The sequence below is a fragment of the Gracilinanus agilis genome, chromosome 4 (genome assembly GCF_016433145.1).
Source record: "Gracilinanus agilis isolate LMUSP501 chromosome 4, AgileGrace, whole genome shotgun sequence".
In the NCBI taxonomy this organism is placed as follows: Eukaryota; Metazoa; Chordata; class Mammalia; order Didelphimorphia; family Didelphidae; genus Gracilinanus; species Gracilinanus agilis.
In genome coordinates, this window is record NC_058133.1 from 34573299 (window position 1) to 34587110 (window position 13812).

At 57.0% G+C, this 13812-nt stretch overlaps 1 protein-coding gene across 3 annotated transcripts in view; it reads right to left on the reverse strand.

Moving 5' to 3' along the window:
* The window catches only part of IPO13 (importin 13), a 31459-nt gene extending 17917 nt beyond the window's left edge, over positions 1 to 13542 (reverse strand). The window contains exons 1-13 of one of the 3 annotated variants that reach the window (XM_044676762.1): positions 13306 to 13542; positions 9703 to 10439; positions 6948 to 7088; positions 3788 to 3929; positions 3458 to 3532; positions 2979 to 3070; positions 2755 to 2875; positions 2412 to 2559; positions 2132 to 2313; positions 2023 to 2049; positions 1670 to 1804; positions 1394 to 1537; positions 889 to 969 (exon numbers count right to left, since the gene is read on the reverse strand). In XM_044676762.1, coding sequence (XP_044532697.1) covers positions 889 to 969; positions 1394 to 1537; positions 1670 to 1804; positions 2023 to 2049; positions 2132 to 2313; positions 2412 to 2559; positions 2755 to 2875; positions 2979 to 3070; positions 3458 to 3532; positions 3788 to 3929; positions 6948 to 7088; positions 9703 to 10439; positions 13306 to 13419 — 2139 coding nt within the window. In that variant the 5' untranslated portion in view covers positions 13420 to 13542. Of the gene's footprint in view, positions 1 to 888; positions 970 to 1393; positions 1538 to 1669; positions 1805 to 2022; positions 2050 to 2131; positions 2314 to 2411; positions 2560 to 2754; positions 2876 to 2978; positions 3071 to 3141; positions 3263 to 3365; positions 3533 to 3787; positions 3930 to 6947; positions 7089 to 9702; positions 10440 to 13305 lie in introns of all 3 variants that reach the window. The other 2 variants (XM_044676761.1, XM_044676763.1) reach the window with 2 other exon arrangements.
* Between the last annotated feature and the right edge of the window lie 270 nt (positions 13543 to 13812).

The following is a 13812-nucleotide window of genomic DNA, read 5'->3' on the forward strand; positions in this document are numbered from 1 at the left end:
GAAGGTCTCTAGGACAGGTTAGTCCACTCTGTGGTTCTTTGGAATTCCTCTAAGATGCATGGCCCATTCTGTGACTCTCCAGAAGCCCCCAAGAGAGGCTTGCCCATTCTGTTTGTTTGAAGAGGTTTGCCTCACTCTATGACTGTAAGAACCCCCAGAAGATGTCAGGATCTGGGACAAGAGGTCAGCTGCTCTGGGACTCTATGGAAGTTTCTGGGTAGTAGAATCTTCCTGGTAGTCTCCTTTCTGCTTTAAGACCATTTCTCCTGGTCTTCTCTCCACTCACACAGACACTGGGCTAGGAGAGGTCCCCTTCGACTTTCACCCAGACCCCTGAAACAACCTCAAGTCCATTTAACCCTTCACTCAGTGGTAAAAGGGTCTTCCTAAAGGTCAGGTCTGATCAGGTGTTGACCCCCCACGCCCACTAAACTCCAGCAGCTGCTAATTACTCCTTTCCTGGCCCCTGCCCACCTTCCTAGACTCCCCACTACCATCTAACAGCCTTGGCCTCTGGGCTGTTCCTCCCACAAGACTATCTCCAGACTCAAGGCTTTCTCTTCACTCTATCTTACAGCATGGGCCAGGAAGCTCCACCTCTTTTGCCTGGCCCTCTGGCTTCCTTCATGTCTCAGCTCAGAACCCACTTTTTGTAACTCTTGCCTGATCCTTCTTGACACTGGTGCCTTCCCTAAGACTGTCCCCAACTTCCCCTAACTCTACCTTGTATATACACATAGGTATTTGCAGGTTGTCACCCCCATCAGAGTATGAGCCCCTCAGACCCTTTCCTGTATCTCTGGCTCTCAAAAAGAACTTAATCAATGCCTGGTGATTCAGTGACTCTGGGTTCTTGAATTCTGTGATTTTTCAGAGATGACGAGTTACCTCAACTACTTGGGCATCATTTAACCACTTGCTCAGCACCTTCTGGATAAGCTGGAAAACTTGTTGTAGTACGACCACCACCTGGGGAAAAGGACCAGGTGAGAGAGGATCTTCCTGGGGGGAGAGGCGGGGAGAGTGAACAGGGAATCATTGGGCTATAGAGGCATGGAGGATCAGCCAGGGATAGGCAACCAGGACTAGTGTAGAGGCTACAGAAGGGTTCAGATCTGGTACTAGGCCCAGTCAAAGAAGATTTTCCTCGGGCACAGAAAGAAGGGAAGAAGGGACAGAGGGCCTCAGCAAAGTACCATCAGCCTACAGGGGCAAGGAGGATTAGCTAGGGATTCTCTGCTTGCCAGGGTCTCCCAAGTCTAGAGAGGAAGAAGGGGAGAAGAGCTCTAGAAGACATTAGGCCTGGGAGGTACTTCTTGGAGGAAGGAAGGGAAGAAGCAGCAGCAATGGAGGAAAAAAATGGGTGAAGGAGAGGGGCAGGGGTGTCACCCACTGGATTGGGTCCCTGTGGTATAGGCAGCTTCCTCAGCTCAGGGCCTTCATGCTCATCCTCATGGTGACTGATGTCCAGAGTAGTGAAGAGGTTTGAGAGTAGCCCCAGGATGTGGACAATAGCCAGCTTGTTGGAAGGGTTGGGCTGTGGAGGTGGAGAACACATTAAGCACTGGTGTCCACAGGCATCCAATAGGAGATGGGGAACAGGGTAGAAGAGTGGCCAAGCCCCCGAGGCAGCCCCTTCTTCTTCCACCTACCCCACCCCCACGCTCACCATCTCCTCGGCCAGCTTCTCCAGCTGCTGGATGTAGGGGGTGATGAGGGAGTGCAGGTTTTTCAGAATCTCTTCTACTTGCAGAGCTGACAGCAGGAATCCTAGGGCCTGCATCAGCCACATACACTGGCTTGTCTGTGGGCCAAAACAGAGAGTGCTCGGCCCCTGGGACAGGGCTGGGAGAAGAGCCCCCACGCCGGCGGCCAAAGGCCAGGAGGTGAGAGGACCAGGGAGCACCATCACTTTGCAGGTAAAGCCAAGCTCCACAGCTAGACCCTGAGCCTGGCCCCTCCCCACCCTCATCCGCAGCCATCCTGTCCTCCCTGCCTCCCAGCTGCTGCCCAAGGCCATACCTTGTGAATCTGCTTCATCAGCACATCCTGAGGAGAGAACGACATGGCTGTCAGCAGGGGTGGGGGGGAGCCCGGCCCCCCCAGCCCATCGTCCACGCTCGTTCCCTACCTGGGACACGGCCACGATGTTGGCTGCGTACGGAGGGAGGTCATACTTGCACTCCCGGCAGATCTTCTTGAGGGTGGACACGGAGGACACGGAGAGCTCCGGGTTGCCCAGGGCATGAAGCACGAGGGGCAGGACGTTGTTAATCATGACCGGGTGGTCTGCCAGCCACTCGGACAGGGCCCCTGGGGAGGAGAAGAGGAGGGATGGGGCAGGTGCCGCGGGGCTCCCCACGGCTGTGCCGGCCCCGCAGCCCAGTGCCCGGAGCCCACCCGCCTCTCACCGATGGTGAACATGACGGTGTCCGCCAGCTGCACATTACTGATGCTGATGCGGGGGATGAGGCCGATGAGGCCCGGCACCACGTCCGAGTAGTTGACGTCGATGGTTTCCGCGATGGACTGGAAGCCGTAGAGCAGAGCCTCCGTGTGCTGTGGGGACGACAGGCCGGAGGCACGAGGGTGAGGGGCGGCTGGCCAGGGCACGGCAGGGCAAGGGGTGCAGAGGCTGGAGAACGATGCCAGGCGTGTCTGGACTGGGGGGGGGGGAGGCCCTTTTAGAGCCAGGTTCGGTGGGGGAAGGACGGGGGGAAGACAGGACAAGGCAGGCTGCGGATGGGGGAGTACCTGCCAGGAGCAAGGCTGCTCAGAGCTGGTGAGCAGGCGGCCCAGCTTGTCATAGAGGTTACTCAGGAGCTCCGCCCCCAGCATCTCGTAGACGTACATGAGTGTGTCCGAAATGTCCACCCTAGGAACAGCTGCCATTAGGGACTGCCCACACACAGACCCAGACGGCCCCAGCCTGCCCAGGCCTCAGGCAGCCTTCCAGCAATCAGGGGTCAGCGGCTCACCGGTAGATCCGGAACTGCTCCTTCTCATCGGATGACCAGAAGTTGTACTCTTCATCTGCTGGAAACTGGGCCTTGTGCAGGAGCACATCCACCAGGTGGAAGTAGACTGGCCGGTACAGCNGGGGGGAAGACAGGACAAGGCAGGCTGTGGATGGGGGAGTACCTGCCAGGAGCAAGGCTGCTCAGAGCTGGTGAGCAGGCGGCCCAGCTTGTCATAGAGGTTACTCAGGAGCTCCGCCCCCAGCATCTCGTAGACGTACATGAGTGTGTCCGAAATGTCCACCCTAGGAACAGCTGCCATTAGGGACTGCCCACACACAGACCCAGACGGACCCAGCCTGCCCAGGCCTCAGGCAGCCTTCCAGCAATCAGGGGTCAGCGGCTCACCGGTAGATCCGGAACTGCTCCTTCTCATCGGATGACCAGAAGTTGTACTCTTCATCTGCTGGAAACTGGGCCTTGTGCAGGAGCACATCCACCAGGTGGAAGTAGACTGGCCGGTACAGCTGCTGGTACACGGCCTGCTTCTCCGCCTCCAGGGATAAGATATCATCCTGGGGGTGGTCAGGGAAGTAGAGTCAAATTCAGTGGGACCCCTCCGGAGCCTCACTTGTTTGCAAACCAGATTCCTGCCCTTCCCACCCTGCCCCGACCCCTGCGCCTGACCTCACTTGTACCCCCCCCCCCATCTCACCTTCAGGGCTCCTTAGAGTGAAAGTTTAATGATGTGTGTCCCCCAGGGCTCCCAACCCTAGACTGGACACCCCCCCCCCCCAATCTCATCCCACCAAAGGAAACAGAAAACTAACCTGCAGGGTATACCAGAAAGTGAGGGTCAAGGAGCTGGTGGTCTCGTTGACTGGATAGTGGCCAGGGATGCCCGTACAGAACATGATCATGTTGACCAAGGCCAAGAAGCTTTGCCAGTGCTCTACCTGGTCCAGCAGGGCCCTGGCACAGGGGGCAAAGGGGAAGTTCTTCTATCTGGTCAAAGACTCACAGGGAAATGGGGGTTCACCCAACAGGAGGCTTATCTGGGGTAGGGAGCAGAGGGATAGGATGCCAAGGAGATAGGAGCCAAGTTTCCTCCTGAGGAATCTCTGAGATGGGACAGATCTGACTCAGTTCCCCCAGAACTAATTATAGTCCTCTAAGGGAGAAGGAAACTGCTTCTATCCCACCCCACCCCTGAAGGCAACCCATTTTGTTTGGGGATTCTTCTGGTCAGTTTTCTCCAGCCCTGGTGGTCCCTTCAGAGTCCAGTCTTCTGTCCAAACACAACTCCATTGGATGGCTAACAGGTGCTCATTGACCTGGGTCTCTTTACGTTATCCTTATAGAAAACCCGCCCTCAATAGACTGCACCCCATTCCCTGCACTCAGCCATAAAGAGGTCCACTCTAGGTCCACCCAGCCCCTTTGCTATCACAGCTCACCCCCCTTCCCTTGAGGATGCATTTCTTTATACTTGTCACTCATTCAACTGCTCAATTTGGTCTTCTTTGGGCCCCAAGCTTCTCTGCTCCTGGACAGTGGTTTCCTCTACTCCAACCTCTGCCCTCAGTTTCAATGTCTTCTCCAATTTTGTGGCCTCTCATCCCATCCATCTTCCTGGATGATTCCACATCCCCGAGGGAAAGTTGGACCCTGATGTGACCCACTTCGACCCTATCCTCTCCCATCTGCCTCCCAGGCCATCTGACCTGCTCATCACCATCCCTTCAGAGGCTGATCCTGACCCTAACCCTCAAACCCCTTGTCCAATTACTGCCAGATGTACTTAGCCTGACCTCAATGCTGGGCTCTTCTCTATTACCTGTGGTGGCCTTTCTGATTCAAGAGCTGCTGCTAGGGGCAGTCTCACTTGCCCCTGTTCTTTGAGATCAGCTGGGCCTTCATGGTTCCATGGCCATCCTCTGGTTCCTCCTGGAGTAGCCATTGCCCTTCCCAGAGCCTGTGCTCTCCTCAGACCTACCCTTCATTCACTCTTAGCTGAGGAACTCACACCATATTCATACTCTGCTGAGAAAACTGAGGCTGCTCTGGGAATGCTGCCTCCTCCCTTGCTCTCTGGCCTTCTCTTCCCCAAAGTCAAGCTTTCCATTTGTGCTCTTCTTCCTTCCAAACTGTCCCATCTGGGAGTCTGCCCCTTAGTTCATGCCTGGTCAATCCCCATGTTCAACCGTCCTTATCCACTTAATTCTGCTGCCACAGACACGGTCAGGTCTTTACCCATGACCCATTCTGATCCTATGGACCCCTCAAGCTACTGTCCTAAGTCTTTCCTCCTTATCTTGGCCCAACTCTGAACAAGAGTTGCTTCCACTTCCTCACCACAGACCCATTTGTCAAAACCTATTCCCCAATGAGATTTAAGACCCCTGGGCCTTTTCACCAGCCCTGCCCCTATGCCTTCTAGATCCTGGGTCTTGCCATTTGCTCTGCAACTCAACTCCAGCATTTAGCATGGTGTTTGGCACAGAGTGGGCACTTAAACATTAAAAAATCAGAGTGTGAGCTCATTTTTTAATCCATTCCCAGTGCTTAGCACACAGTGAGGGCTCAGAAGTATGTCTGATGAGCCGAATGGATCATGTTCTGGTCTTTATGCCTTTTGCCCTCCCAGAGTGGGGATGCATTCCAACTGATGAATGGCCTTGTTAAACTGTATAGCTCTCAACAGAGTGCTGACCTGAAGAGCCTGGTGGGACTCTGCCTGCTTAACATAGCCTACTATGACCCTGACTATCCTGGCTGGCATCTTGGGCTGCTGACTCATGGTCGGCCTGAAGGCCACTCAAACCCCCAGACCCTTCTTTCTGATCCACAGCTTTCTAAGCATGGTATTCCCCTAGTGTCAGAACCCAAGCATAAGGCTTCAGTTTTAAACTCATTACATTTCCTCTCCTAAGAGGCAGCTCAACAGTCTAGGCTTCTAGATCACCCTGCCTTGTTCACAACCTATCCATTCTAGCTTTTCGGCATCTGCATATTTTCTAAGCACAAGTCTCTGACACAATTATTAAATAGCTCAGTGCTAGGGACAGTTCCCTGGGGCATGCCACTGGAGACCTTCAGCCAAGCTGACGTCAAACCATTAGTGACTATGTCTAGGGTCGGGACCTTCAACTGGTTTCAAATTCCCAAGACTGCTCTGGTCTAGCTCAAATCTCACCACTTTACCCACTGGAGTTGCTAAAGAGATGATCATGTGCTATGCTCTCCCCCAATCTGGTAACCAATTCGGTGAGCCTTTGGCCCCCCGTTCACCACTGGAGAAGTTTGCCAGGAACTGAAGTCAAGCTCCCTGGCTGAGAGATGACAGACTCTGACGACTTCTCTTTTAGGGAAATTGAGGTATCTGAGCCTCTCCTGTCCCTCTGGCATTCTCCAGGATCTCAAATTTCACTGCTAATCAACTTAATGATCACACTTGCCAGTTCTTTCAGGGCCATCAGAGAAATCCATGTAGGTCTTAAAACACAAACTCATCAAAGGCAGCCAGGTATTCTCTGAAAATCTCCTTACTTATCCTTGGTTTCAACTCCCATTTTTGCTCTGTCTTTTTCAGTCCCGAGATTATTCTCCTCATCAGAGGAAAATAATAAAAGCAAAGGAACTGTGGAGCAGCCCTTCCTCCCTCCCTTCTCTTGCCCTGACCCTTTCTTAATCCTCCTCCTGCCCCTTGGAATTACCATGGCTTGCCCTACCCTTGCTTTGCTGCTCCCTGGGGGATTCTAACTAGGCCTCCCTGTCTGCCAACACAGTGCTGTCCTCGGCACCATGGTCTCCTGCTCTGTTTCTTAACAGGCTAGCACAGCACAAACCTGCCATTCAGAAAAAGGGCTCACTTCTCATTTGCTACTGACTCGGGCCTCATTATCCATGCCAATGCAACTGGCTTCACACCCCCACATTTCATCTACCATTGCCATGGCTCTCCTCTCTCCACGTGTCCCTGGGTCTCACCTGGAATGGTTCTCCCCCAGGGCCACAGCAACTCGGCAGATCCCATGAGACGTCTCCATGTCCCCATTCTGTACTGCCTGTCGAAGCTGCTCCTGCAGCCCCAGCACCAGGGGGATCAGCTTGAGCAATGTGTTCACATACCTGTGGGGACAACCACCTGAGGCTCTCCCATATTCTTAGCCACAGACCTCCAAGGGGTCCTCAACCAGAACTCTCTAAAGGGAAGAGGCCAAGACCCTACAAGTCTCCTCTTGCCCCCAGAGAGTGACCAGAACCCCATAATCTCTTCCTCCCCTACCAAGGAGAGACCAAGACTCTGCCAAGTCTCTTCTACCTGCTTCCCCTGCCCAAGAAGGGGTCAGGACCTTACCCCAAAAACCCCTCTGCCCCAAGGCCAGGCCTCTGTAGCACACCCTACTCCACCCTGTGGGGCACTGAGTCCACAGAGAGGAATATCCATGGATGGATGAACAAGCACTTTTCCAAAAGGCTTCTGAAGAAAGGTACTAGAACAATGGAAGAGGAGCATGTCCAACCTTGAGCTCAGCCTTCTACTGCCTGTGATCCCAGAGATCACTCTCCCCTCCCAAGCTGGCAATGTCTCCACAGGAAAACTCTGGGCAAGGACACCTGCTCACCAGGGAGGCCACCCTTAGGACCCAATGTGCCTGGGTCAGGGCAACAGCAAAGCCTGGGTTTCCATACCCAGACTGGGTCAAGGAGAGCTGATTTCCCTGAAGAAGGCTGGGCTGCCACCATGGGTGGCATTTCCATGGCAACTCATGGATGGGGGGAAGAGGAAGAGAGAACAGGTCAGAGAGGCTGGCAAAGGACAAGGGTGGTAGCTGCCCCTAGGCACTGAACACTAAGCTACAAGTTCTCTCCAGCCTAGGGGTGGGGAGGCTAAGCTCCCTCCCCTTCTCCCCCTCCCCCAAGCTCTGTCCCAGAGCATTCGTTCCTCTTGGTGCCAGTGGAGATGGCGTCACCCCTTGCTGCCCTGACACCCAAGGTCCCACAGACAATGAGAGCCTTCAGCCATTGCCCAGCATGGGCTTGCCAGTGATGGGCAACGCCTGGTGCGCTGCAAGCACTCTACTCAGAACCCCTGAGAAAGGTGAGGCAGGCTAGATTATCCACAGTTTATAAGGGAAGGAAACAAGGGCCCAGAAAACAAGCGACTTGTCCCAAGTAATGCAGTGGATGATAGACAAAACCTGGGTCTCCTGCCCCCTAGCCTGGAGCTCAGGGCACACCTGGGGGAAGGGCTCTGAGACATGGCCACAGCCTGAGGGGAGGCTAGCCAAGCTCACTCACCCATCTCTTTAGAAACCTGGAGACCCAAGTAGGACAGAGAGGCAATCAGGGAAGGTGGGGGCCCCGGGGGCCTGAGCACAAAGCAATGTACGGTCTGCATAAATTTTTAATTTTTGAATGTCTGCTGACGAAGCAAAAGGAAATGTGGCACAAGTTTCCTCCAAGCTGGGCCTAGCCCAGGAGGTCTTAGGAGTCTTTCTTCTCACTCTCTCAATGCCCCTACCCTGCCCCCTCACCCTCGGCTGATGTGCTATACCAGGACTAAAAATACACTTCAAAGACTTGTTGTCTTGGCACAGGAAAACCCAGTGATGGGTAGCAGCAGCTGTGGAGGAGGAGGGAGGGAGAGAGATGGAAGGAGGGGAGGACAGGACAGGTTGGGGGGGTGGGGAGAGGAGAGTGACACCCCTGAGGGGAAGTGGGAGGGTTCCCCTACTCTAGGATGAACATCCAGAGCAGGAAAGAGCCAGGGCTCCGGGGATAGGGCTCATGTGGATGCCCGAGGCAGGCCAGGCCATTCCCCTCCCTTCTCAGGGAGGCCCAAAGCCTGGCAGAGAGGTCAGCCCAGGCTGCTACAGCGAGGCAGAGTGGGTGAGCATGGGCAAGGGCAGTATGTGGGGCTGGGATGGACAGGCTGGGCCAGGGTAAGGCAGGCTGACAGCCCCTGGGGAGGCCGCCTGTTCTCCCTGCTGCCTCCCCAAGTTGGGGGCAGGGCTCAGCCCCTTGGGCTGTGGGGGGTGATGGCAGTGGCAGTGGCAGCAGCAGCAGCGGCGGCGGCAGCAGCACCTGACTTCCTGGCTGCCTCTCACACTGAGCTCAACCCAGACCTGCAATTAGAGCTCTGAGAGGCGAGCGGAGAAAATGGGGAGTGTTGCTAAGCAACCAAGGGAACATCAGCCAATGGGAGCTCAGACAGTCGTGGGCTCCCTCCTTGGGGGAGGACGGGCATCATCCGGATGCCTGGCAAGGCCCGGAATGGCAGGCCTGGCTGCAGCTCCCAGAGGACAGCCCCCTCCCCAGCCTGCCCACACGGAGCCTTCGGGGCCTCTCCGGGCTGGGCCCTGGGGGGAGGGAGGGAGCGGCAGCCAGGAGCTCCTGCCACACGTGCAGGCGGGCACTTCTAACAAGCATTATCTCATTTGATCCTCTCGGCCCTGCAAGGTTAGTGCGACCATCAGCCCCATTTATCATCCTCAGCGCAGAGCTGAGGAAAGGAGGCAAACAGAAGTTCAGTGACTTGCCCAGGGTCACACAGCGAGTAAGTGTCTGAGACCAGATTTGAACTCGAGTCTTCCCGACTTCATGCTTGGCATTCTATCCACCACACACCAGCTGCCTCCCGCTGGGCTTGGGTTCGAGTTCCTACCTGTATAAGCAATGCCACCCAAAGCAAGTCACCTCCCGTCTGTCATCGGCCAGACGGGCGGCGAGCGGCACTCACCTCTGGGCGTCGGGCTGGGAGATGGCATTGACGATGGCCTCCACGCTGCTGTCGAAGAGCTCAGGGTCCCGCAGGGCGCTAAAGGCGGCCTGGATCAGCCGCTCACAGTCCAGCAGGGGCACCTCCAGGGGCACCCAGCTGGAGAAGCACTTGAGCGCCTTCTGCTTGATGGCACTGGGCAGGCTGGGCTGCTGCAGCAGCTGCTCCAGCAGCGGGAAGATGGCCCCGCACTCCTGCGCCAGCATGGCCCGCACCTGGTTCTTGCGGTACTGGGGCAGCCGGCTGGTCTGGAACTCCTCGGGCAGCACAGTCAAGAGCTCCAGCAGGGCCAAGCAGCGGCCCTGCCCGTCGCCGGGGGAGGCCTCGGCCTGGAACAGGCGCACCATGTCCGCCACGGCGCAGGGCCAGGCCTCCGGCATCATGCTGAGGGCCAGAGAGGCCAGCGCCACACACAGCCGAGTCAGCACGATCTTGGAGCCGCTGGCAAAGCGGCTGATGTGTGCGAAGAGCTGAGCCTTCAGGCTCTCGTACTGGTCGGCCGGGATGTCGCTCCAGTAGCGGGAGATCTTGATGTGCAGGGCGCTGGCCCCAAAGTACTGGATCTCCGGCACCTTGTCGGGCTGCAGCAGTTGCCAGCTGAAATGCCAGGCCTGAGGAGAGACCTGGGCCTGCATCAGCCACTTCTGGGCCAGGTTCTTGTTCTCGATGTTAGGGTCATAGTAGAGCTGGTGAAGGGCCTGGGGAGGATGGGAGCGCAGGATAGCGGGTGTCAGCACAGGGCAGCCTCCCTGGCCTTCTCTGCCCTGCATGCCTGCCCCAGATCACATGACAAGACCCACTCCCCTCGTGGCCAGCTCTTCCACGGCCAAGCCTTCCTCCCCAGAGCCGCTGCCTCCAGAACCATCTTCCCGATTCCCCCTGCTGCTAGTAATGCCTCTCAGTCTGCAACTACTTTGTATGGGGACAGGAGCAGGAGCCGGACCCCTGATGTTTCTGGTACAGGGAACTCTTAGATGAGACTCCCCAAATGGATCCATCAACACCCTGTCTGTTCTGAGAGTGTCTAAAGCACAGAGACTCAGTAACATGCCCACCTCTGTAAACATCTGGTATTTACTGAGAACGCCTGAGAGAGGCCCCTTTTCTTGCCTTGCAGCCTAACTGACCCTTTGCACCCTCTCCCAACAGTGCTCCTGGCTCTGCCCCCATGTCCTCTTCTGTAGCCCGGGCTCTGGGATGCTCAGGTCAGTTCTGGGGTCTGCCCTGAAGTCTCCAGGGGTTTCTCCCAGGCCCTGCTCCACCCTGGCTGCCCTCCTCCAGCATTCTGTCTGGTGTGGCAAGTTTCCTTGGCACTCCACACCACAGCCAGCTCAGAGAGAGGGGTGCCAGGCCAGGAAAACCTCAGCTAAAGACAGGAAGGAAAGGGGATGCTGAGTCTTAGAACACTCTAGAACTGGAAGAACCCTGGGGAGTCATCTGATCCAATGTCCTCAGGTCCAGGGAGGGAAAGGGAACTGCCCATGGCATGAGTTGGGTTTTAAATCTAAGCCCTCTCTGAATCAAGCTGCCCTAGAAAACGAGTACTCTTGGGGAGGAAATCTTGACTCCTGAGGAGCTTCCTGCCCCTTCTCCCCACCCCAGGAACAGAACACTGGATTATGAGGACTCCAGGAGTCTTGGGTTCAAATCTTAGCCCTGTGACTTCATCCCTATGGGACTTTGGCCAGTATCTTACCCTACCTGGGCCTCAGGGCCTCACTGGCAGAACAAGGGTCTTAGACTCAACAGCCTAAAAGACTTTCCAGTTCTAAGTTCTACAACCCTCTGATATCATGGTCAAAGACAGCAAGGCTGCAAGAGTGAGACTGGCCAAGGGATGCCAGGGCCTGAGGGAGTCACAGGGATGGGCTGAAAGGCAGGGAGAAGACCCTGGACTCTCCTAGAAGCCCTGGCACAGTTGCTGGCTGCTTGATTCCCAAATGACTCCCTTCTGCCAGAGCCCTCTGGGTGACAGGGGTCTGTGTGCAAGAGGCTCTTGGGGCCAAAGAATGACACCAAGCCTGGCTGACATGAGCCCCTCTAAGGCCTTCTTCCTCCTCAAAGCATGTTGTCTGGACACACCTAGGAGACACAGTGAAAGCTTGTGGAGCAGCAGTGTCTGTAGGGTTGGCTGGCTGTCTGCCCCTTTCCTTTCAAGTCCCTAATCCCAGCAGGGAGCTGGGAAGTGCCAGCCCACAGCAGACAGTCCTGGAGCCTAGAGCACAGGTCTAGCTAGACTCTACTCTGAGGTGGCAAAAGAAGGGGAAGAACAGGGTAGGGAGGACTACCACCATCAAAAGAGGATGGGGCACTCTGTGGCAAGACCCTAGAAGAGTCAAGGAGCCTAGGAAAGGGCTAGAGAAAGACCATCTCGAAGGACCTGCAGGCAGGGAGGTGGGAGGCCTCATAAACAGCCTCTTCCTCAAGGAGGGTAAGACCCAGCTCAGGGCAAATCAGTGATGGCAACTCCTCCATTCTCGGGCTAGTTTCATTGCCCACCTCATGGTGGCCTAATGGAAATGGCAAAAGATAATCCTACCCTTGCTGGTCTCAGATGCCTTTCCTTTCACTCTCTCCTGGACCCCTGAGCTCAGCCACTGGCTTCCCATTCATTTGGCCCCCTCAAGGCTGGCCAGGCCTACAGGCAGGACTCTGGCTCCAGAAAGCTGCCACACAGAACAATGGAAGAAGGCCCAGGAGTCCTGGGGGGCCAGAGGGGAGGACAGGGACCTTTGCTCACTTTTCTTCTTTAGGGCCTAGACCAGCAAATCCTTGGTGTGAGCTGAAGATACCTAGAGATGCTAGCCACTCATTCCTGGCAGTGAAGGTATCTTCTAGGCATTGACCAGGGGCCTAGGGATAAGGACCCTGGGGAGCCTTTTTCCCTAGCATCCCCACACTCACTCTGACTCCCTCTTGGAGATCTCTGTATCCTCAGTTTACACTAGCAAAAGCCTGAACAGTCATCTTCTGCAGGAGGAGGTGGGTGAGTGACTGGGTGATGGGGCAGGAAGCCAGCCCTAAGAAACCCCCTGGGTTGGGGCTCCCTGGGTGCCAAGGTAGGAGCTTTCAGAATGGCGCTTTGGGGCTGAGGGCCCAAGAATCATCCCCTCTGATTCTAAAACAGGAAGGGTCTGCCCCACCAAAGGGAGATGCAGCCTGGCTGCCCACTGACAATCCGGACTGTGACTGGCCACTCCACAGCGGTCCAGGGATGCTAGGGCCAGCCCCCTTGGAGCCTCGTGCTTGGGGCTGCCGATTTACACGGAGCTTGTCATGCCCACCATGACCCAGGGTGCCAGGGCAACCTCGCACCAGTCATCACGGCTGCCCCTGGCCATGCCCACCCCTGCCAGGAGTGCCAGGGCTCGAGCTGGTGCCCTGAGTTGCCCCTGACCACCACTTGGGGCTGGGAATCTCATGTGCCTCATCTTCTCAGCTGGTGCCTGAGGACGTAGGCTGCCCCAGGCCATGCCCACCCTAGTGACCCCTGTGCGTACTGAGGCCGGGTGCCAGGGGGCCATACCCTCTCCTGCCCTGAACCCGCCACGTGCCCCGACTCACCTTCTCCACGTTCTCCACGGTGAAGTCCAGCGGCGGGGATGGCTGCACGCTGGGGCCAGGGCCAGGCCCAGAGCCCTGCGGGCCCGGGGGCGGCTCCTCCCGCCGCTGCTCCATGTCGGGCCGCGGGCGGGGCGGGGCGTCTACACCAGCAGCGGGCCGTCTACACCTCGTCTACACCCCTCTGGGCGCCCGGAGGCGGGGCCAGGGCGGGCATGGCGGGGGCGCGCACAGTGCGGGCGGGGGCGGGCGGGAGGGGGTCGGGGCGCCACCTCCTCCCCCTCCTCCTCCTCCAACTCCGCCGCCGCCTCCTCTGAGCTGCCCTCCGGGCTGCCTCTGCTACCTCCCCGGGGCCGGGCCGCCGCCGCTGCCGCCGCTCCTCGGGCTCTGCGCCCTCCGCACCCCGCCGCCCACTCTGCCGAGCTCCGCTCCGCGCCCGCCGCCCCTCCCCGGCCCTCCGTCCGTCCGCCCCCTCCCGCCCTCCCTCCCGCGTCCTCTCGGACTCTCGGC